Below are 24,232 nucleotides of genomic sequence, written 5' to 3' on the forward strand. Positions count from 1 at the left end.
GTCTATCTTCTGGACAGAACAGTTTATTTTCAGACTGGGAATGGACAGGCAACATCAATACCGTTAAGAATTAAATTTTTTTAAAAAAAACCTTTAAAATAATAACAAACCCGACAGCAAAAAATCTGGTCTCTTGGTCTTGGTCTCTGGAAATGCTTATAGTTGGATGATTTTTGAGATGAAACCCATGCAGCCAAACCCAAACGCCATTATATGACAAAGATCAGTGTATTGAACTGAATAATACTTCCTATGATGGACGCAAGATGCTGGAGTTACTCAGTGGGTCAGGCAGCATCTCTGCTGAGAAGGAATGGGTGACGCTTCGGGTTGAGACCCGAAATGTTACCTATTCGTTTTGTCTCGAAGTGCCGCCTGACCCGTTGAGTTATTCCAGCTTTGTGTGTCTCTCTGCAGTGCTTCCCTACACACTAAATAATACTTCCTATGGCTAGTTTGTTTACTTCAGTGGATTATATTAAATAATATATGAAGGAGATGCTTGAATGTAGAAATGCATGCCCAATCACTTGATGTAGTTTATGACTGAATTCAAATGTAGATGTGCAACATGTTAAAATTAAAAATATCAAGCTGATAAAGATACCAGAGATAAAGTTGGGGTCGTTCTCATTCAGCACCTTTTGACTTGGTGCAACTGAGAGCTTGTACTTCTAATCACCCCAATCACCAGCAGATGGCAGCAGATGGAAATAAAAGGAGACAAAAAGAACTGCAGATGCTGGAACCTTGAAAAAAAAACAAAGTGCTCAATGGAGTACTCAATGGGTCAGACAGCATCCGTGGAGGGAAATGGACAGGTGACGCTTCGGGTTGAGACTGCAGATGACTTCAGACGAGGGGGGACCTCATTGAAACTTACAGTATAATGAAAGGCATAGATAGAGTGGATGTGGAAAGGATGTTTCCACTGTTGGGAGAGTCTGGGATCAGAGGTCATAGCCTCAGAATTGAAGGCCGCTCTTTTAGAAAGGAGGTGAGGAGGAACCTCTTTGGTCAGAGGGTAGTTAAACTGTGGAACTCATTGCCACAGAGGGCTGTGGAGGCCGAATCAGTAGATATTTTAAAGGCAGTGATTAGACAAGTTCTTGATTGGAACGGGTGTCAAGGATTATGGGAAAAGGCAGGAAAATGGGATTAGGAAGCAGTGATCAACCATGATTGATTGGCGGAGTGGGCTCGAAGGTCTGAATGGCCTAATTCTACTCCTATAACATGGGAATGTATGATCCAGTCGATGACCGGAACTTATGCTGTGGGATCATTGGTGAATGACACGCTAGACAGCGGTGAGTATGCAGGGTTTAGCACTCGGTTTAGCACAGTGAGATGAAATTGTCGTGTCAAATGTCAGATCTCCAATTCCAATAAAAGTTCTTCACTGTAGAACAAACATTTCTCTTATTGTTGGTTCAATCCCCAAATTAGACTGTTGCACAAGTCGTAACAATTCAATGAAAGGCCCATTATAAGCACTGGTAGACAGAAGGGAAACTGCAATTTTATAGGCAGTCTTAATTATCTTGTTTTATAACTAAAGGCCAAAACAAATAAAAGGAGTAGATTAAAGCCTCTTGGCTTGTTCTGTTACTCAAATATATCAAGACTGTTCATTTACTTCAGCTCCAGTTCCCGGCAATATTTCCACTGAATGTAATTCCCACAACATCCAAAAATGAATTGATCTGTCTCTTTACAATAGTAGAGTTTCTACAGCCCTCCTTGGCAGATAATTTGAACGTTTTGTGAGTCTCTGATTGAAGAGATTTATTTTCCTCCTTTCAGTTGTGTATGGCCAGAATACTTTCCAGCTGGGGAAACATCAACACTACATCTCCGCTGTGAAGCCCTGTGTGGTGCAGAGCCTGGAAAAATGCCAACACCAACAACGGAGAGGTCATCACAAACCACACAGTGAAACCACAGGGATTTGACCTCCATCGCAAGCAATGGCCAACCCTGAACAGGATCCGCACCCTCCATGCAAGAACAGCCCATCACCTGCACAAGTGGGGGATGACAGACAGCCCTGCTTGCAACTGCGGATATCCAGACCAGACCATCCCACACGTTCCACGTGAATGACTGCTCCCTGAGGCTTTTCCCTGGTGGCATCAAGGCCATCCACCAACCCAGCAACTGCTGCTGCCCTGGCCTGGATGCTTACCCTTGCCCTACAACTTTAGGCTGTGCACGCCATATGCAAGAAGAAGTGTCTCATACATTTCCTTTGCTGGATAAAGTTTACCCGCTAAATTCTGGTTATCTGCAAAATGAGCTAGATAACAATAGCAAGTGGGCAAAAAGCTGACAGGTGGAACACGCCATTGCCTTCCCATCTAAACTGCAAGAAATTGCAGCGAATTGTGGATGCAGCCCAGACCATCACACAAGCCAACCTCCCTTCCATTGACTCTCTTTACACCTCAAGCAGCATAATCAAGGACAATTCGCACCCTAGCCATTCCCTCTTCTCCCCTCTCCCATCAGGCAAAAGGCAGAGAAGTGTGTAAACGCATACCACCAGATTCAGGGACAGTTTCTTCCCAGCTATTATCAGGCAACTAAATCATCCTACCACAACCAGAGAGCAGTGCTGAACTATTATCATCCACCAACATTTCCGTCACCTACAACGGGACCCCACCACTGGCCATATCTTCCCATCCCCTCCCCTCTCTGCGTTCCGCAGAGACCGTTCCCTCCGTAACTCCCTGGTCCACCCGTCCCTTCCTACCCAAACCACCCCAACCCCGGGCACTTTCCCCTGCAACCGCACGAGATGCAACACCTGTCCCTTTACCTCCCCCCTCAACTCCATCCAAGGACCCAAACAGTCTTTCCAGGTGAGACAAAGGTTCACCTGCACCTCCTCCAACCTCATCTATTGCATCCGCTGCTCTAGATGTCAACTCATTTACATCGGCGAAACCAAGCGCAGGCTCGGCGATCGCTTCGCTGAACACCTGCGCTCGGTCCGCATTAACAAAACTGATCTCCCGGTGGCCGAGCACTTCAACTCCCCCTCCCATTCCCAGTCTGACCTTTCTGTCATGGGCCTCCTCCAGTGCCATAGTGGGGCCCACCGGAAATTGGAGGAACAGCACCTCATATTTCGCCTGGGCAGTTTGCAGCCCAGTGGTATGAATGTCGACTTCTCAAACTTTAGATAGTCCCTCTGTCCCTCCCTTCCCCTCCCCCTTCCCAGATCTCCCTCTATCTTCCTGTCTCCACCTATATCCTTCCTTTGTCCCGCCCCCCTGACATCAGTCTGAAGAAGGGTCTCGACCCGAAACGTCACCCATTCCTTCTCTCCCGAGATGCTGCCTGACCTGCTGAGTTACTCCAGCATTTTGTGAATAAATCGATTTGTACCAGCATCTGCAGTTATTTTCTTATACTATCTACCTCATTGGTGACCCTCGGACTATCTTTGATCGGACTTTACTGGTTTTACCTTGCACTAAACTTTATTCCCTTATCATGATCTGTACACTGTAAACGGCTCAATTTTAGTCATGTATTGTCTTTCCACTGGACTCAAAAAGCTGGAGTAACTCAGCGGGACAGGCAGCATATCTGGAGAGAAGGAATGGGTGACGTTTCGGGTTAAGACCCTTCTTTCCGCTGACTGATTATCACGCAACAAAAGCTTTTCACTGTACCTTGGTACACGTGACAATAAACTGAACTAATTTTGTATTATCTACAAACCTGGATGTTGTGCAAACTTTTCCTTCTAAATCATCATTACTATAAGCAGCTGCAGCCACAGCAGTGAGCCCTGCCACACTCTGCTGGTCACCTATTTCTACTCCCTAGAGTTTGAGGCTCATTGAGGAGGCGCTGTGAACTGTTTGCGTGCTACTGTATGTTTCATTTTTTTTCCTTAGTACCTAATCAGATGTACAGCACTTTGGTCAACGTGGGTTGTTTTTAAATGTGCTATACAAATAAAATTGACTTGACTTGACTTGACTTGACAGTTTGCTGAACTGTAAATGATTCTCACCCATAAACGCACAGCAGATTTCCTGTTGCAGAGCATTTCAAAGTTCTGTTGTTGATTGCAGTTCAAGGTTACGTTGCCTGTTGGCTTTGGTTTGGTCATAAAGTTTTAACATGGTTCCCCCCCATCCCTTCTCTTTGTTCTTGCTGATAAGCATGCATTGCCTGGCATGCTCAGTCTGGTGTAAAGTACAACACACACCCAATTCCAATGTATTTGTGACGTTTGTACCTGTTGATCCAGTTTCTTTTTCTTAAGAGTGATATCATCTGCAATAAGAGGGGGCATATGATTGCAAAGCTCACCACTGCATCATGTATGCTAGTGTGGAAATATGGATTTTGCTTTTTATCTATCCCGCCGTAAGTATTTCCCTTTTTCTATCTTTAATTTAGCAGCAAGATACATGGGTGATTGGGAATATTGACTGCCGTTAAGATCACTGTTCGAAATAACTGTTTAAAAGATGAACGGATTTTCATTCTATTTATTTATAGTTTTTATGGATGGCTATTTGTTGGGGTTGGTACATCGTCAGTTGAGAGCACTGACCTTGATAGATTGAATTTTGTAAGTGGAGAATAATATGGCGAAGGCACTTTTCTTGTGATATCCTGAAAATACGAATGCTGCACTCGTTCATAAGTTATATATTTTTTTGGTATCTCTGCATCCAATAGTGACATTTATAATGAAAACAAATCTTCCTAAATTTACCGTGTCAAAATCGTCATCTTACCGTAAATGGTTTTATTTAATCATACGTAGGCATATATGAGATCGGAGTAGGAATAGACTACTCAGCAGCTTATGTCTGCTCTGCCATTTAATAAGAACATGGTGGATTTCATGGTCATTTCAGTTCTACACACACACACACACACACACACACACAAAAACACGCACACACACACAGTATATATATATTTATATATATATATATATGAAAATGAATCTACCTTTGTTAGACTGTAATCTACCATCTGATATGATTATGCCTACGTATAGTACAATTTTTACTGAGAAGTATGCAAAAATTGATTTCACATGTGACAACGAAGTACAATTGGACCCATGTGAATATGCATGTTTCATCAGCAAACGATTGTCATAGTAAATCTATTTCCTTTTACTCCTAGTATCAAATGAACAATTGGGCTGGAATTGAAGGTAGACACAAAATGCTGGGGAGTAACTCAGCAGGACAAGCAGCACCTCTGGAGAGAAGGAACGGCGGTCGTTTCGGGTCATGACTGAAGAAGGGTCCCACTCCAAAACGTCACCCATTCCTTCTCTCCAGAGATGCTGCCTGTCCTGCTGGGCTATTCCACCATTTTGTGTCTATTTTTGGTGTAAACCAGCATCTGCAGTTCCTTCCTACAAATTGGGTTGGAATGTTTGAATCTGGTGTTCAGTTGTTTGGATGATAAGTTGCGCAACTTCACAGGTCCTTGATCTCCTGATAGAGCTCGGGAGCCATTCCACTGGTGAGATGGATTAGATAGCACCTCCATCAGATAGACAATCTATATACTAAAACTCTCGTTTGTTATCTTGTGACTGAACTTCAGCCAAAACAGTACACGATAGCGCAACAATTGTAGGCCCACCTAACTCACCATTGTCACTTTAGTGATAATGCAAGTACTTTTATTGAAATTGGTCTTATATTTTTAAAGTTATTCACATTTTAAAGTTTAAAAGGAGAGGAGGGGGAGGGGAGGAGGGAGGAGGGAAGGAGGGGGGAAGGGGGGAGTGGGGGAGTGGGGGAGAAGGGAGAGGGGAGGGGGGGTTGAGGAGAGAAGGGAGGGGGGAGGACAGGGTGCTGCACCAATGCAGGAGAGGTTTGGGCCCAACGGGTCCACTTGGCCTAGTAACATTATAAAAACTGTTCCCTCACCCATATCCTCCCTCCCTCCCTTCCTCCCTCCCCACCATCGCCCACAGATAACTATCTTTTTATCTTGATCTGTAAGTGAAGGATCTGTTGAATTGTTTATATCATTGCCAGAAAAGAAAAAGGCGTGTTGAAATTTAAAAAAATTGTTCCCGATGTTGGGGAAGTCCAGAACAAGGGGTCACAGTTTAAGGATAAAGGGGAAGTCTTTTAGGACCGAGATGAGAAAGTTTTTTTTCACACAGAGAGTGGTGAATCTGTGGAATTCTCTGCCACAGAAGGCAGTTGAGGCCAGTTCATTGGCTATATTTAAGAGGGAGTTAGATGTGGCCCTTGTATGGAGAGAAGGCAAGTACGGGATACTGAGTTGGATGATCAGCCATGATCATATTGAATGGCGGTGCAGGCTCGAAGGGCCAAATGGCCTACTCCTGCACCTATTTTCTATGTTTCTATGTTTCTAATGGTTCCTTGTTGCTAAGTAAGGACTGTACAGTTGAACTCTTTTGCACAACTACAAATGCACAGTCGCCACAGGTTTAAAATAAATTTAAAAAACACAAACAGTCCAAAGTCCTGCACGCATATAGGAACCCCCCCCCACCCTCCCCACATCCAGGAAGCCTGCAGGCTCTGTGACCACCTCTGTGTCCCTGGGGAGTCTCCTGCAGCCGCAGGAGTAGGCGCAGAAGTAGGCCATTCGGCCCTTCGAGCCAGCATCGCCATTCAATATGATCACCGCTGATCATCCAAAATCAGTACCCCGTTTCTCCTTTCTCCCCATTTCCCTTGATTCCTTCAGTCCTAAGAGCCGGTGCGGCTCGGCCGCTGGACTTAACAGTGCCCGGGCTGCGGGGCCTAACATCGCCCGGCGCGGCTCGGCCGCGGGACTTTTCATCGCTGGTGCGGCTCGGCCGCTGGACTTAACATCGCCCGGTGCGGCTTGGCCGTGGGGCCTTCCATCGCCCGGTGCGGCTCGGCCGCGGGGCCTAACATCGCCCAGTGCGGCTCAGCCGCGGGACTTAGCTGCGCACGGCTCGGTCGCGGGGCCTTCCATCGCCCGGTTCGGCCGCGAGACGTCTCGGCGCCCAGTGCAACTCGGCAGCGGGGACTTCCATCCCCTTGCAGGGACTGTGCGGGTCGGTCGGGGACGAGCTGTCTGTCCGTGGGCGTGGGGAAGAGAGTGGAAGTTTTGTTGCCTCTATCACAGTGAGGGGGTGTTTGGAGTCACTGTGATGGACGTTTGTGTTGGGGTCATGTGTCTTGTGTTCTTTTTTGTTTGTGACTGCTATGTAGTTTCGTTCGGTACCTTGGTACCGAATGACAAATAAAGCTCTGTTGAACTGTTCAACTGTAAATCTAACTCTCTTGAAAACATCCAGTGAATTGGACTCCCACTGCCTTCAGTGGTAGAGAAATCCACAGATTCACAACTCTCTGGGTGAAAAAGTTTTTCCTCATCTCAGTCCTAATTTCTGAAGGTTTCAAGATTATGAATTTGGTACTGAACACAATCAAACCCTGAATTGAAATAAATGATAACTGTTTGTAAGATTTATCCCAGTGGTAATTTTAATAAGGAAATAACCATATGGTAACGATTGAAAATTTGGCCACAGGATATTATGAAGCCAACACAAAAGGCACATGTATTTCATTGTGCAGAGAAATAGAGTCATAGAGTCTTACAACGTGGAAACAGGTCCACTTGCCCACACTGGCATCTAAGCAAGGTTTAAGTATCTGGTGTATGTGAGCATTCTATACCATTATGCTTAAGTTCATAATAAAGTAAGGAGCTTCCTACATTATTTTATGATTGCATGCTATTTTCATGCAGCAGAGATGGTCAACTCAGTTGTGATTTGTATCCTGGAGTTAGCCCAGTGGCCTTTTTCACTCCCAGTTATCCTGTTCCCATCAATGCCTTGTGTAGGAAGGAACTGCAGATGTTGGTTTATACCGCAGCATCTCTGGAGAAAAGGAATAGGTGCCATTTTGGGTCAGAATCTTTCTTCAGACCATCTAGACGATGAGGGCCATGGGTGTTAAGACCATTAAAGGGATGTCTATCCCATCATGGCCTTACTTATTCTGGTGCCCCTGTCAATTGTTGGCTTAGCACAATGAGGCCAGAACTCCTTACACGATGTGTTGTGTAGTAGATAGAAATAGAAATAAATGGCTGCAGGTAATCAAGAACAAGAATTATTAATATTTAGTGGCCTTGTGGAACAAAGTAAACCATTCCCTTTACAATGATCCAAGAAAGTGATGTCTGCAGACCAGATGGGTTTTGTGTGGGAAAAGGACGTCTAATATTTGTCAACTCGTCTTCTTTCCATCCCATATTGACTCCAATGCTTTACAGACATCCCCAGTGCCCAGCTCATTGATTATCACTCAGCCAGCAATAGGGAAGTCCAAGGCACAAAGTGCTGGAGGAACTCAGTGGGTCAGGCAGCATCTGCGGAAGGAATGGCCTGGTGGCGTTTCGGAACGGGACCTTCTTCAGACCGATCGGCACCAATGAGCCCACATCGTACTGCTGCTTGTGGAAACTTGACTTGTTCAAATCAATAATTATTAAATATTATCAATACATATTGTGTTGTAGGCTTGTCATGCTGCTGCAAGTAAGAGACTAGGACCAAAGGGCACAGCCTCAGAGTAAAAGGACTTCTGTAGAAAGTATTGGGGTTATTATTGAATTTTTGTTTATATATTATCAATGTGTATATGCTGGTTTACACAATACTGTCCCGTATTAGTCGGGATATCCCGTATTTTGGGCTAAATTGGTTTGTCTCGTACGGGACCGCCCTTATCCCGTATTAGGCCCGGACACTGTAGGTCCCGACGCTGTAACACTTAACTATGTGTATTGTTAGGAAGGAACTGCAGATGCTGGTTTAAACCGGATAGACACAAGATGCTGAAGTAACTCAGCATCAGGGACAGGCAGCATCTCCGGAGAAAAGGAATAGGTGACATTTTGGGTCGAAACCTTTTGTCTGTAGAAGGGTCTCGACCCGAAACGTCACCCATTCCTTCTCTCCAGAGATGCTGTCTGTCCCGCTGAGTTGCTCCAGCATCTTGTGTCTGTTATGATGTGTATTGTTATTTATCTGCCTTGTTGTTGCAGGCCTGTTATGCTGCTGCAAGTACGAATTTCCCGGTTCTGTTGTCAGTGCTTATGACAATGAAACACTCTTCTCTTGTCTCTCGAAATGATCTGAGAATATCCACGCTGAAGAGCATGATGATTTTATTTCAGAGCTTCTGCCATCAAGCGGTGGGCTTGGAGCAGGTTCTGCTGCAGCGCCAGAAGAGGATGTGGGTGCTGGGCAACATCGATATCACGGAAGAAGACGAGGGGCCTTTTCCAAAAGCTGTCCTAAAAGTAAGCCGTCCTTTACCAGAAGTTATTTTTTTGGGATTGAATAAATTTAAATTTAAAAAGAAAGTCACTTAAAGAAAAATAGCTGCTTCAAAGATGGATTATGTAAGGTTACATGATTAAACTCGGTTTTGCCTGAAGAAGTGGCACAGTAGACCTGTTGTTTCACAGCGCCCCAGACTCTGGTTCGATCCTGCCCCCGGGTGCTGTCTGTGTGGAGTTAACACCCTGTCCCTGTGACCACGTTGATTTCCCTCGGGCGCTCCAGTTTCGCCCCGCATCCCAAAGACTTGCGGGTTTGTAGGTTAATTAGCCCTCCGTAAATTGCCCCTAGTGTTTGAGCAAGTGGGATGACATAGAATTAGTGTGAGCGGGGTGACATGGACTCGATGGGTCAAAGGGTCTGTTTCCATGCTGTATCTCTAAACTACTAAACCAGATTAATAATCATCTCGGGTTGAATTCACATCAAACACAAAACTGTGGCTGGAAGCTTCAGATGTGATCTTGTTAGCGTGCATGGGTGAACAACGAAAGGCAATCAATTATGTCACTGGATGTGCATCACAATGCATCTGCACCATTGGAGCAGTGCAGTGGTGCTGCGGTAGAGTTGCTGCCTTACTATGCCAGCGGACAAGGTTAAACAATTTTAATCCCCTCATTTTGTTACAGTGGACACTCGGCAATAACAGACACCAATTCCCCCCCCCCCTTGTGGTCTGTTATAGCGAGGGTTTATTGTATTGTACACAAGGCTTTTAACTTCTGTTCGTTATGGTTAGCTTCTATATTTTGTTGCTCTTTTTATTTGAGTCATGGAGTGACATAGCGGGGAAGCCGGCCCTTCGGCCCAATGTGTCCACACCGGACAACATGTCCCAGCTACACTAGTCCCACCTGCCCGCGTTTGGTTCATATCCCTCCAAACCTATCCTGGCTATGTACCTGTCTAACTGTTTCTTAAACATTGGTATAGACCCTGCCTCAACTACCTCCTCTGGCAGCTCATTCCATATACCTACCACCCTGATGATTTTGTGAAATGATACGAGACACAAAATGCTGGAGTAACTCAGCATCTCTGGAGAGAAGGAATGGGTGACGTTTCGGGGTCGAGACCCTTCTTCAGACTGATGTCAGGGGAGGGGGCGGGACAAAGATAGGATGTAGTAGGAGACAGGAAGACCAGTGGGAGAAAACACTACACAATTTGGCATTGACTTTTCGGATACTTGCTCTGTTATGATCAGTTTCTATCGATTGAACTATGAAATATGAGGGACTTGAATTTTTATGATGATGGTTTAATGGTGGATGGAAGAGAACTGGATTTGAAATGGAATCATTGGAATAATTTGTGATTTTTTTCTCTTTTGTTTTTCAGATATCCAACGACAACACCAAAAAACAGAATATCAAATTCAAACTAAGTGGCAATGGAGTTGTTGAAGGCTTTTTTGTCCTGGATAAAAATTCAGACACAATCATGGTTTCACGCAAAATTGATCGTGAGAAAACACCAGACTTTGCAGTAAAGTTTAACTCTTTTTCATCTGTTCTTGTTTAATAAATTGCATGCTGTTAAATGGTTGTGACAAAATAATTTTTATTTTGTCGGTTGCTCCGGTTTCTTCCCACACTGCAAAGATGCACAGGTTTGTAGGTTAAAGTAGTATAAGAAAATAACTGCAGATGCTGGTACAAATCGATTTATTCACAAAATGCTGGAGTAACTCAGCAGGTCAGGCAGCATCTCGGGAGAGAAGGAATGGCCTTCTCTCCCGAGATGCTGCCTGACCTGCTGAGTTACTCCAGCATTTTGGGAATAAACAGGTTTGTAGGTTAATTGGTTTGTTGTAAAATTGTCTCTTGTGTGCGTAGGGTAGTGTTAATGTGCGGGGATCGCTGGTCGGCGTGGACTGGTGGGCCAAAGGGCCTGTTTCCGCGCTGTATCTCTAAAATAAAATAAAATAAAAATAACAGGGCAAACTTAGTGCAAAGGAAATATCTCCAATAACTCATTGAGTAGTAATACGGATTTCCTGGGTGCTGTACAGGTGAATGGTGACCAGGTGAATGGTGACCAGGTGAATGGTGACCAGGTGAATGGTGACCAGGTGAATGGTGAACAGGTGAATGGTGAACAGGTGAATGGTGAACAGGTGAATGGTGAACAGGTGAATGGTGAACAGGTGAATGGTGAACAGGTGAATGGTGAACAGGTGAATGGTGTACACCTAAAGGAAGCTGCCAAACAATTCATGCATTTTATATGGAAACCCAATTTAAAAATTGGTATAGTGGTTAGATTACTGAACGTAACCTAGGAGCCATGACTAGAGGAGACACTAGAGTCTGCAGATTCTGTAACCTTGACCAAAAGACAAAGTGCCGAAGGACATAAAGCGATGGAGTAACTCAACGGGTCAGGCAGCATCACTGGAGAACTCCTCATGCTGCCTGACCCGCTGAGTTACTCCAGAGCCTTGTGTCCTTGTTTTGTAAACCAGCATTTAGTGGTTCCTTGCATCTACAGCGCCACAGGAATTGGGCCAGTCGGCCAGTCAGCATCTATGGAGGGAAATGGACAGACGATGTTTCAGGTCGGAACACTTTTGACTTGAATCTGCAAAAGGGTTGCAAGCTGACATTTTGTTTCTCCATTTCCATCCATAGATGCTGCCTGGCCTGCTGAGTTCCTCTTGTGTTTTGTTTTTAGCCAAATAATGCCATTAAATGCAATTAATAAATATGAGGAAAGTATCAATAATGATGACCATGAAACCACTGGATTATTGTAAGGGCAGCATGGTAGTGCAACGGTAAAGCAACTGCCTTACAGCGCCAGAGACCCGGGTTCAATCCGGACTACTGGTGCTGTCTGTATGGAGTTTGTACGTTCTCCTCGTGACCTGCATGGGTTTTCTCAGGGTGCTCTGGTTTCCTCCCACAATGGCAAAGACATACAGGTTTGTAGGTTAATTGGCTTTGGTAAAATTGTAAAATGCCCAGTGTGTGTTGGATAGTGTTAGTGTGCGGGGATCGCTGGTCGGTGCGGACTCGGTGGGCCGAAAGGCCTGTTTCCACTCTGTATCTCTAAACTAAACTAAACTAAATCCCATTTGGTTCATGTGTACTCTGGGTAGAAAGAGAAATCTTCCCTCGGAAGCCATCTTCCAGGCATAAGACTCTAGCCTGGTGGCAATTTGGTTCATAATTAATGGACATATTCAATGGCCTGACGAACCACTCAGGTTTTGATCAATAAGGATGACAATAAATTCTGTTGTAGATGTTTTGACTGACGAGACCGAATAAAATTCAAAGCAGGATACATTTAAATTTTGATTTCATTACATCTGACTTACCTCAACGCTTATTTATTGCCCATTATTTTTGTCTATTCAGGTAAATATTCATGCTTTCAATGCAGAATCTTCTGTGGAAGTAGATCAAGTTCTGAAGTATCATGTTAAAGTGAAAGACATCAATGATAATCCACCAGTCTTCAATCAATCTGTGTATAAAGTAGAAATACCAGAAAATACTCCTAAGGGTAAGTGGTTTTGAGTTCACTCTTTGACAGAAGAAATTGGACCAAAGACATAAGAGGAAAATTCCATAAGCTGTAATTTTTAAGTGGAAAGTACCACTGGACTAATGTAGATAGAATAATGTAAAGGACTACAGTATTGGAAAAAGTGCACCAATATAATTCCAACACAGCACCTTGTTTTAAAGTATCTTACATTTACATTCCTAAATCAACTCCAAACTAACTTCAGAAGCAAGGAACCGCAAATGCTGGTTTACAAAAGACACAAATTACTGCCTGATCTGCTGAGTTACTCCACCATATTGTGTCTCCTTCTCCAAGCTACCCTCCACAGACGGGTGAAAGAAATTTCCCCGGGACGGACAGTACGGAACAAGTTCTCAGAAGCTACAGGGAAACAGGGTTCTCACTGATCACACCTTTCTTGCAGCTCAGATTTCTTTAGCTCGCTGGAGAGTCGTTGAAATGATGATCCACCAAGAAATGGCTCTGATAATTTACAAGGTTCAGTGTTGGGTGAAGATACAATTGGTGAAGATACAATTGAATTAAATGTGCCTACCAGTTAAAGTGTGTTCTACAATGGTGCCGCAAATTAAAAAAAGATACTGCATTCTAGCAAAAAAAATCCCACGCACTATTTTCTTTTAAATAGTTTCAATGGTAAAAGTAGTAAATTTATGAAGATTAAGTTAGACATGTGTAAAATATTTAACAGGGTGGACACAATGGATTAAATTTCAACAGATTGATTGATATTAAATCAGGTTACATTTCAAAGAACTATATGATCCCTTAATCTACATTATTAATAGAGATTGTGAACAGTTGGGGCTTGATCAACTGACCACAGCCTTCCAACCTGAAGATGCCCCATTTATTGCTACTACTTGCTGTCCATTTAATCAATCCTCGATCCATTCAATATATATATATAACTGTCAATACTGTGTGTTCTGATTGGGTTAATAATCTCTTGGACGGCACTTATCAGAGGCCTTCTGAAAGTCTAAAAAACCAACCCATCATTTGATTCACGCTTACCTAATCTGATAGAGCAATCTAAAAGAAATGTAAAAGGATGTGTTAACCATAATTTTCCAGTTTATGTTCACATTGGTTCCATTCACTATTTTCAATAGTCCTTTACATTATAAAATGGGAAATTACGTTTAACAAATCCTTTTACATTTCTCTTAGGTTGCACTGTCAGATTAGGTAAGTGTGAATCAATTGATGGTTGATGTTTTAGACTTTCAGAAGGCCTCTGATATTTTCCAAGTCCCCTGATCCATCAATCTGAAGAAGAGTTCTGACCCAAAGTGTCACCTATCCATTTTCTCCAGAGATGCTGCTTAACCTGCTGACTTTCTCTAGCACTTTGTGTCTTTTTTTGTAAACCTGGTTCGACAGTCCCTTGTTTCTCCCCTAATCTTTCTCTTCCTTTTGGCAGTCCCTCAGCAAAGACGTTGCTTTTCTCTCCGATTCTGTGCGTGGATTCAGAGGTGATTGGTGGTCAATGGGGGAACTGTGCACTTTTGCACGGAGGGAGCTTTTGATGGGTGTGCTTCTTTTGCCAATTACACTGGGATTCTGTGTGTTCCCTGCACCATTTTATGATGCTGAGAAATGTGTTGCATCCTCGATGAAGTTTATTTTCTTCAAGCCTGCAAGCACGGCCCTTGCACGATCAACCAAACCATCTTCTACGGTTAGAAACAGTGACACAAGATAGATCCCAAAGAGCACCATGACCTCTGCTGGCATGGATGAGATCAACCATCAACTAAATAGATTCAATTAACGCTACGTAAGTCATGTACATTTCTGGTGCATGGACAAGGTTTTCAATATCATTGTGAATGATCCTTTTCCAGTTTGAGCAATCATGGGTCAGAATTCTACCTCAGACAGAGAGTTCTCCCGCACCTCTAAAAATGCATTATCTTACACTTCTCTGAGTTATATTCCACTTGCTCTTTTCTACCCAACTGAACAAACCAATCTACATCTACCTTGAGTCTAAAGGTTTTCTCCTCACTGTCAACCACAGGAGTAATTGTTGTATCAAGTTCAAACATCATTAATCATTTCTCCCTACGTTCTGGTCCAAACTATTGATGAATAGTTTGGATGGGTGTATTGGTGAAGTTGTAGATAACAAAGAATGTTATCTGAAGATACAGCGAGACATTGATCAGCTAGAAAGGCAATAAAATTTAATCTAGAGAACTGTGAGTAATGCCCTTGGGGAGGTGAAATTCTGGTAGAAAAACTGTCAGGGACGTTAGGAGTATTGATTTACTGAGAGACCTTGAGGTGCAAGTCCAGAGTTTAGTGCGCAACGCAAATGGAAAGGATAGTAAGGGAGGCATTTGGTTTGCTTGGAGAGTCATAGAATAATACAGTGTGGAAACAGGCCTTTCGGCCCAACTTGCCCACACCGGCCAACCTGTTCCAGCTACACGAGTCCCACCTGCCTGGATTTGGTCCATATCCCTCCAATCCTGTCCTATCAATGTACCTGTCTAACTGTTTCTTAAATGTTGGGATAGTCTCTGCCTCAACTACCTCCTCTGGCAGCTTGTTCCATACACCCACCACCCTTTGTGTGAAAAAGTTACCCCTCAGATTCCTATTAAGTCTTTTCCTGTTCACCTTAAATCTATGTCCTCTGGTCCTTGATTCACCTACTCTGGGCAAGAGACTCTGTGCATCTAATGTGTTTTAACTTTTTATTAACATTGTTAGTCATTTTCTCCACTATATTCAGAGGAATGTCACACAGATATGTTAGATGTTGTAATAAATATAATTTCCAAGCTGCAGAATTAATTACCAATATTCCTCAGTATGATGCATCAATTTCTGTAAATATTACTTTGGGAATAGTTTAAGGGTCACTAACACAAATTACCTTCATAGGCTGAGGCAGTGAGCATAAGAGTAGAACGTCTTGTTGGTGTTGTACAAATCGTTGGTTTGATTGGATTTAAAATACTGTGTACAGTTCTGGTCGTCATATTAGAGGAAGGATGTAGAAGCATGAGAGAGAATGCAGGAAAGATTCATCAAACAGTTACTTGGAATGTAGTGCGATAGTTATAGAAACATTGAAACATAGAAAAATAGGTGCAGGAGTAGGCCATTCGGCCCTTCGAGCCAGCACCGCCATTCAATGTGATCGTGGCTGATCATCTAAAATCAGTACCCCGTTCCTGCTTTTTCCCCATATCTCTTGATTCCTTTAGCCCAAAGAGTTAAATCTTATTTATAAGGTGGGACAGGACAGACTAGTTTACTCTCACTAATGCAGGAGGTTCAGGGATGGCTTCATGGAGGTTTAGAAAATTATGAGGATCATAGATAGGATAGATAGTCAGAATCTTTATTTTCCCAGGCAGGGGGATCTAAAATAAAAGGGCATAGGTTTATGGTGAAATGACAGAATTTTAAACGGGATTGCAGGGATACCTTTTTCACAGAGGAGGTGATGAATATTTGGAATGAGCTGCCGGAGGAAGACAAGGAGGCAGATACTAATGCAACATTTAAAAGACACTGAGTGTGGTACCTAGATAGGAAAGACATAGAGGGCTAAGGGCAAAATGCAGACAAATGTGATGAGCATAGGGTGGCATGTGTCTGAATTTTGTTGCAGCTCAAAACATGAAAAAAATGTTGTACTGTGAAATTTGCATGGATTGGGATAAACACTAAGTATTATTTGTTTATGCAGAAGATAACCGGTAGCCAGATAGGTAGATAGACATAAAAACAGGTAGATAGACATAAAAAGCTGGAGTAACTCAGCGGGTCAGGCAGCATCTCTAGAGAAAAGGATTAGGTGACAATTCGGGTCGAGACCCTTCTTCAGACTGGTTCTGCTGATGGTAGAGGGATACATTTTTGTATTCGGAATGTCTGGTTTTCATCAAAAGAGAAACACCAAGTGTGTTCACTGCTAATGATCGATCACCATCCTGTAATACAAACCCTCCTTTTTTCTCCCTGCAGATTTGACCTGATTTGCTGAGATTTTATAGTATTTTCTATTTTATAGGAATTCCAGCATTTTTGCTTTTGGATTTATTAACCTCAATAAAAATATTGTCTAAAATATTTAAATTAAAATATGAAATGAATGAGATGATCATTTGATGTAGAGATTGATTATTAAGATTTTACTGTGTAGGAAGGAACTGCAGATGCTGGTTTAAACCAAAGATAGACACAAAAAGCTGGAGTAACTCAAGGGGGTCAGGCAGCATCTCTGGAGAAAAGGAATAGGTGACATTTCAGGTCGAGACCCTTCTTCAGTCTGATAGTCAGGGGAAAGGGAAACGAGAGATATAGACGGTACATGGGGCAAATGAATGAAAGATTGGCAAAAAGTAACGATGATCAAGGAAATGTGGAGTCCACAATGGTCCATTGTTGGCTGTGGGGTAGATGATAACGAGTTATTCTGCCCTTCTGTACAGTATCTTAGTTTAGTTCAGTTCAGTTTCAGTTCGGTTTAGTTTATTGTCATGTGTACTGAGGTACAGTGAAAAGCTATTGTCACGTACTAACCAGCCAGTGGAAAGACTATACCAGATTGATTCCTGGGATGGCAGGACTTTCATATGAAGAAAGACTGGATAGACTCGGCTTGTACTCGCTGGAATTTAGAAGATTAAGGGGGGATCTTGTAGAAACTTACAAAAATCTTAAGGGGTTGGACAGACTAGATGCAGGAAGATTGTTCCCGATGTTTGGGGAAGTCCAGAACAAGGGGTCACAGTTTAAGGATAAGGGGGAAGTCTTTTAGGACCGAGATGAGAAAGTTATTTTTCACACAGAGTGGTGAATCTGTGTAATTCTCTGCCACAGAAGGTAGTTGAGGCCAGTTCATTGGCTATATTTAAGAGGGAGTTAGATGTGGCCCTTGTGGCTAAAGGGATCACGGGGTATGGAAAGAAGGCAGGTACAGGATACTGAGTTGGATGATCAGCCATGATCATATTAAATGGCGGTGCAGGCTCGAAGGGCCGAATGGCCTACTCCTGCACCTATTTTCTATGTTTCTATGTAACTCATTTACACACAGACATGATGCAGTAATATCTAGTGTGAACAGCGAATAACTTTTCTTAAGCAATGTTAAAAGTGCAACTTTATGACAAAGAGGATTCAAGAGAGATCAATGAAACATGTAAACATCAAAATAAATTACCTGAAATTCTTTTGATGCTCAAAGATATAATAGCACGGAATATGATTTGACAAGTAAATAATTTTTAAAATATATTCTGTTCTGTTTAGATAAAGAATTTTACAGAGTCTTTGCCACAGATGCAGATGAGATAAACCATCCTAACTCACTTATTTCATACTCACTGATTGCTCAGAAATCCTCAAAGAATTTTCATATCAACCATTCAACTGGAGTGATAAGTTGTACAAGATGTCTAAATTATCAGGTATACCAATACTCAAATGTTCTTTCCAGTTTCTGTGTTAATATTGTATGATAACTTTCTACAGGAAATGTAAAATTCACCCTTTTGAATTACATCGTGAGAGCAGGTATTGAGGGGGGTGGTTCTGGGATGCCAGAACTAACTGTTGAGCCTTCCCGAGGTGTCATGGGGGCTAACTCAATGAAATCCCAGTGAAGGGAGCTGCCCACTTGATAACACCAATGTTATACTGGTGTCTACAGATAAGTTTGTTGTGTGCTTGTTAACATGTAAACAGCTTATTATTGCATATGGAGTTAGTTATTGTCCAAAAGCATAAGTGTGCATAGGTCATAAGTGATAGGAGAAGAATTAGGCCATTCGGCCCATCAAGTCGACTCTGCCATTCAATTATGGCTGATCTATCTCTCCCTCCCAACCCCATTCTCCTGCCTTCTCCCCATAACACCTGACACCCGTACTAATCAATAATCTATCTATCTCTGCCTTAAAAATATCCATTGACTTGGCCTCCACAGCCTTCTGTGGCAAAGAATTCCATAGATTCACCACCCTCTGACTAAAGACATTCCTTCACATCTCCTTCCTAAAGGAACATCCTTTAATTCTGAGGCTATGATCTCTAGTCCTGGACACTACCCACTAGTGGAAACACCACATCCAATCTATTCAGGCCTTTCACTATTCGGTAAGTTTCATCCTTCCAAACTCCAGGAAGTACAGGCCCAGTGCGGACAAATGCTCATCATATGGTAACCCACTCATTCCTGGGATCATTCTTGTGAACCTCCTCTGGGCTCTCTCCAGAGCCAGCTCATCCTTTCTCAGATATGGCGCCCAAAATTGCTCACAATATTCCAAAAGTGGTCTGACCAGCGCCTTATCGAAGAGCCTCAGCATTACATCCCCATTTTTGAATTTCGCCCTCTTGAAATAAATGCTGGCATTGCATTTTCCTTCCTAGTATCTATAGGCAGTTTACATACTACTTTGGCATTGGGCTTGGTTTTCTTGATCGAGCACGTAATTTGTGTTTTAATAGTAGTTTGGGTTGATGTATTGCGATCATAAATGACCTCTATTCCAATGAAATTCTGCCAGCATGCAGTTGTGCAGTCTGCCTACAGAGGGTGATGTTGTGCTCTGTATTTTGACAGATGTGCTCAAAATTATTTGGTAGATCAAAAAATTCAGTACAAGTTCTCTGGTAAATAACAATACTGAATGTCTATTTTCATACCATGCATTTATTTATTAGTGGGCTATATGTACAGTGGACGGGTTCTAAAATTCTAGCTGACCTGTACTACCACCTGCAAATAAATTTAATACACAGTTGTTTTTATCTAAGTTCAACTATTCAGACCATGTCAGGAATTTGGTCACAAAATGCTTTATTTGATGAAGTAATACACTAATGAGGTTAGCCTAGCCGTCCTAAGGCTGACTCAAATGATGTCCTAGCCTCATAGCTCTGTGCTTGATATCAACTTACTCATAAGTTCAAATGTCCATAAGTTGCAGAAGCAGAGTTAGGCCATTCGGCCTATCAAGTCAATTCAGTCATGGCTGATCTTTCTTTCCTTCCCAACCCCATTCTCCTGCCTTCTCACCATAACCCTGACCCCCGCGTACTAATCAATTATCGAAAGTTTTGTTTCTTATCTTTTCTCTTCCTTGCGTTGGTAGGTTGAGCATAGTTTTTAAGTATCTATTCTTCCAAACATAAAACCTTTTGGTTTAATTTGGACATATTTTCTTTTTTTCAGGAGGAGAAATCTTACGGCCTGGTTGTGAAAGCAAGAGACAGTGGTGATGTTATTCTCAGCAGCACTACAACAGTGCAGGTTAATGTCGCGGCTGTTAACAACAACCGGCCTGTTTTTAAGAGAGCGGGCAATGTAAGTCTCATTTTGTTTCATGTGTCTAGTTGCTCCACCGTGACTGGGACTAAAATATATTGATAACATTGAGCAAAAGGCAAGCTGCTCAAGGAAGCTAAAGGTCAGGAAGCCTCTGGGGACACAAAGGGATAGTCGACATTTCAGGATAAAGTCATTAACTTGCTTTTCTCAGACAAGGTGTGCGTTCAGCTCACCTGTTATGCGGGAGTTACCTGGTCGAAAAGCAGCGTGTAATTCAATAGCTCGTAAATTAAACATATACTTGACTACGCTGTCAGGTGTAAATTTGAGCGCATTATTAGAGTGTTAGTCATAGAGTCATAGAATGATAGAGCATAGAAACAGGCCCTTCAGCCCAACACACACACCGGCCAACATGTCCCCAGCTACACTCGTTCCACCTGCCTGTGCTTTCTCCATATCCCTCCAAACCTGTCCTATTTATGTACCTGTCCAACTGTTTTTTAAATATTGGGTTAGTTCTTGCCTTAACTACCTCCTCTGGCAGCTTGTTCCACGCACCCACCACGCTTTGTGTGAAAAGGGTGTTATTCCAAAAATCCCAGCGTATAAATCAAGCTTATTATTTCAAAATGAATAAGCTTGTTATTTCAAAAACACATAAATCAAACACACGACAAACGAGAGGCGTCTGTACTTTTAAAAAGGATTGAATTCATTGGATTGAAAAGTACAAAATCGCATTAATAAAACAATATTTTTTTTCCAAAACTCACATATTAAATATGCGCAAAATACGAGGTGCCTGTATTTTTAAACGGTTTAAATTCACTGGATTAGAAAGCACAGAATCATATCAATAAAACAATAGTTTTGTTGATTTTCTTTTAATTTTCTGATTAATTTTTCAACAATTATTCTGAAATAAAATTGTATGATTTAAGTACCATAGATAAATAATTACTGGGTTCATGGACAATAACTCCTGTGCACGAATTTCAATGAAAATAAAAGTTTAGATAGATAAATGCTGGAGTAATGCTGGAGTAATGCTGGAGTAATGCTGGAGTAATGCTGGAGTAACTCAGCCGGGCACATAGATCTCTGGAGAGAAGGAATGAGCGATGTTTCGGTTTAATCCAGCATCTGCAGTTCCTTCCTACACAAAAGAAAAGTATTGTTCGCGTGTAGAATGATTGATTAGTAGGACTAGATGTTACAATCCCTAAGGTTTGCACTACAATTGACTGGTGTTGTTCTTGGGGGTGACCACTAAGTGATGTTGCTACCATTCAGACACATCTTCAGTTGTGTACCTCAACGTCACTGGGTGTTTCAAGTATAAGTGGCTCAAGAAGAAAAATGTCTTTAACTTTCAGTTGTTTTAAATTGCAACAATGTGAAAGATACATCTTCTGGATGCGCTGGGACGCATCCTCAGTGATGTGACCTGGGGTCATGGGGTGTTTCGGGTCTCACGACATCAGACACCCACGCCCAGGCGACCCAGCCGGGGTTGATCAGGCCCCGACTTGCGTCCCAGCAGCAACCGCCCATGGATCAGCCCTCTTAATAACCACTCTGCAAGGGTTGGGAGACTCTGGTGCGTGGATGGACTGAGCTCTGTGGGGTGAGTCCTGGCTGGGCTCCTCCTGCGTCTCACCTCTTTCTCCTTCTCCAAGCATTTCATTCTTGCCTGACGGCATAAAGCCTTTCTGTAGCTTATTGGGTTTCTTTCTCACGAAAGACACAGACTGAGGGGTGCCAACCCATCCTGTCCGTCTTTCCGTGCCATCAACTGTCTCTCCAGTAGTCACCAAACTATTCTTGGTTGTCACCCAGTCTATTCCCAGGTGCCACTGGCTGAGCCAGACTTCAATGTGAAAGATACATCATACAGAATAGTTCAAAGTAGAATAGATTTTATTTTGTTCTTGGTCTGGTTTGGTTGAATGTGCTCAACTGTATTTCCAAACCAGTGTGCGCCATATTGCAAATTACTGGTCTTAGTGCAATTTGATCTTGTTGGACCAAATGGTCAGTCCATTTGAAAAAGGCTAGAACTGCATAATTGAAGGAATGTTTGATTTTTCTGAATATTTATACGTTTTAAATCGCTCCCTATTTTTAACAAAAGTATGTCCACTTTGCTCCTGAAAACTATTTCATGAATTTCTCTGTCTCAGCTTGCTACAGGGTCCCATAAAAGGCAGAGCCATTGAGTTGCAAATTATCTGCAATCTGAAAGGAATGTTTGTGAAACGAATTTCCGAAGTTACAAGTTGTAATTAATGAGTCAGTAGATAGTCAGTACCTTTTTCCCAGGGTGGAACTGTCAAACACTGGAAAGGATACGTTCAAGGTGAGGGGAGCAAAGTTTAAAGGAGATGAGCAGGGGCAAGATTTCACACCAAGAATGATGTGTGCCTGGAATGGTAATGGTGGAGGCAGAGAAAATAGTGGCATTTGAATCTTTCAGATAGAGACATGGATATGCAGGGAGTGGTGGGATATGGATTCATTGCAGGCATTGCAAATTAGTTTAGCTTGGCATCATGTTCGGCATAAGGTCATAAGTGACAGGAGCAGAATTTGGCCATTCGGCCCATCAAGTCTACTCCGCCAGTCAATCATGGCTGATCTATCTCTTCCTCCTAACCCCATTCTCCTGCCTTCTCCCCTTGACCCTTAACACTAGTGTACATTGTGGGCCAAAGGGCCTGTATCTGTGCTGTACTGTTCTATGTTCTATTGTCAGCTTTGTATGTTCTCAGAATGGACAAGTAATTGTACATAAAATGACTTTTTTCAAAAAGAGATTTCATGTAAATATTTGGAAGATAATTTCCTCTGAGCCTTCAAGATGTGCCCTGAAGAATTTGGATGAAAGAAATTAGTTTAGTTTAGAGATACAGCATGGATACAGACCTCACGGCCCACGAAGTCCACACTGACCATTGCTCATCCATTCACACCCAATAATATCCGTTATCCCACTTTCTCAGCAACTCTACTGTAGCGCCACTGTGCTGCCCTGAAAGCGATAGAAAATATTGGAAAAATTAATCAAATTGAATGGCAAAACTTACCCAGGATGTGACAGCCAAGAATCCAAGGGCTTGAAGAATGCAGCTATGGAAATGGTGGACGGGAAAGTTGTCACCTTCCAAAACTTATCATATCATATCATATCATATATATACAGCCGGAAACAGGCCTTTTCGGCCCTCCAAGTCCGTGCCGCCCAGCGATCCCCGTACATTAACACTATCCTAAACCCACTAGGGACAATTTTTACATTTACCCAGCCAATTAACCTACATACCTGTACGTATGTAGGTTAATTGGCTGGGTATAATTAACATAACCTTACTATATAAGTAAGTGGAAGTGAAGGAAAACAGCTAAAGTGAAGATATTAGTTTATTAAATGGTTGAAGTGGCAGAAATGTGCAAATGGTTTCCTCCTTCCCCGATTTCTTATGTTCTATTGGCCCTTAAATGATCTAGTCTTAAATATGACTTGGTTTGTTATCAACCATAAGAATTTTCCTTTTGATGTTTATGAGCCGTGATGTTATGAACAAATTTATCTTGAAACCTTCAGTTTTTAGGTAAAGTGTATAAAAACGATGAGCACGTAATTATTCTGCGCATGAGCGTTACTGGCGTCGACGTTCCACATACATCAGCGTGGAGAGCCGTCTATAAAATAAGAGAAGGAAATGAAAATGGGAATTACAAGATTGAAACAGATGCAGAAACAAATGATGGCGTTCTATCACTAGTCAAGGTAATCGGTTAATGCCAAAATGTTATGCCAAAACCCAAAAATGACAGGAACCTCTCCAGCAATTTGGATCAACCCATCCAGATTCCAACATCTGCAGCCAATTGTGTCCTTGTGTTAACATGATATAATGGCACAGTTGTTCAGAGTTGTACATGGCCCCTTGGCTTTAAACCACCGACACCTGATATAGCAAATTCCATTCATTTGACTTTTGAATTGACTC

The 24,232-nt window shown here is 42.5% G+C and overlaps 1 protein-coding gene across 1 annotated transcript in view; it reads left to right on the forward strand.

Annotated features, from left to right (window-relative positions):
• The first annotated feature begins 5,024 nt into the window (after nt 1-5,024).
• LOC144604597 (cadherin-like protein 26) overlaps nt 5,025-24,232 on the forward strand; it is a 54,944-nt gene continuing 35,736 nt past the window's right edge. The window contains exons 1-9 of the mRNA XM_078419217.1: nt 5,025-5,090; nt 9,073-9,330; nt 10,715-10,861; nt 11,388-11,537; nt 12,739-12,886; nt 14,087-14,104; nt 18,194-18,351; nt 20,121-20,252; nt 23,824-24,009. Coding sequence (XP_078275343.1) covers nt 5,025-5,090; nt 9,073-9,330; nt 10,715-10,861; nt 11,388-11,537; nt 12,739-12,886; nt 14,087-14,104; nt 18,194-18,351; nt 20,121-20,252; nt 23,824-24,009 — 1,263 coding nt within the window. The remainder of the gene's footprint in view (nt 5,091-9,072; nt 9,331-10,714; nt 10,862-11,387; nt 11,538-12,738; nt 12,887-14,086; nt 14,105-18,193; nt 18,352-20,120; nt 20,253-23,823; nt 24,010-24,232) is intronic.

This window comes from Rhinoraja longicauda, chromosome 22 (genome assembly GCF_053455715.1).
Source record: "Rhinoraja longicauda isolate Sanriku21f chromosome 22, sRhiLon1.1, whole genome shotgun sequence".
In the NCBI taxonomy this organism is placed as follows: domain Eukaryota; kingdom Metazoa; phylum Chordata; class Chondrichthyes; order Rajiformes; family Arhynchobatidae; genus Rhinoraja; species Rhinoraja longicauda.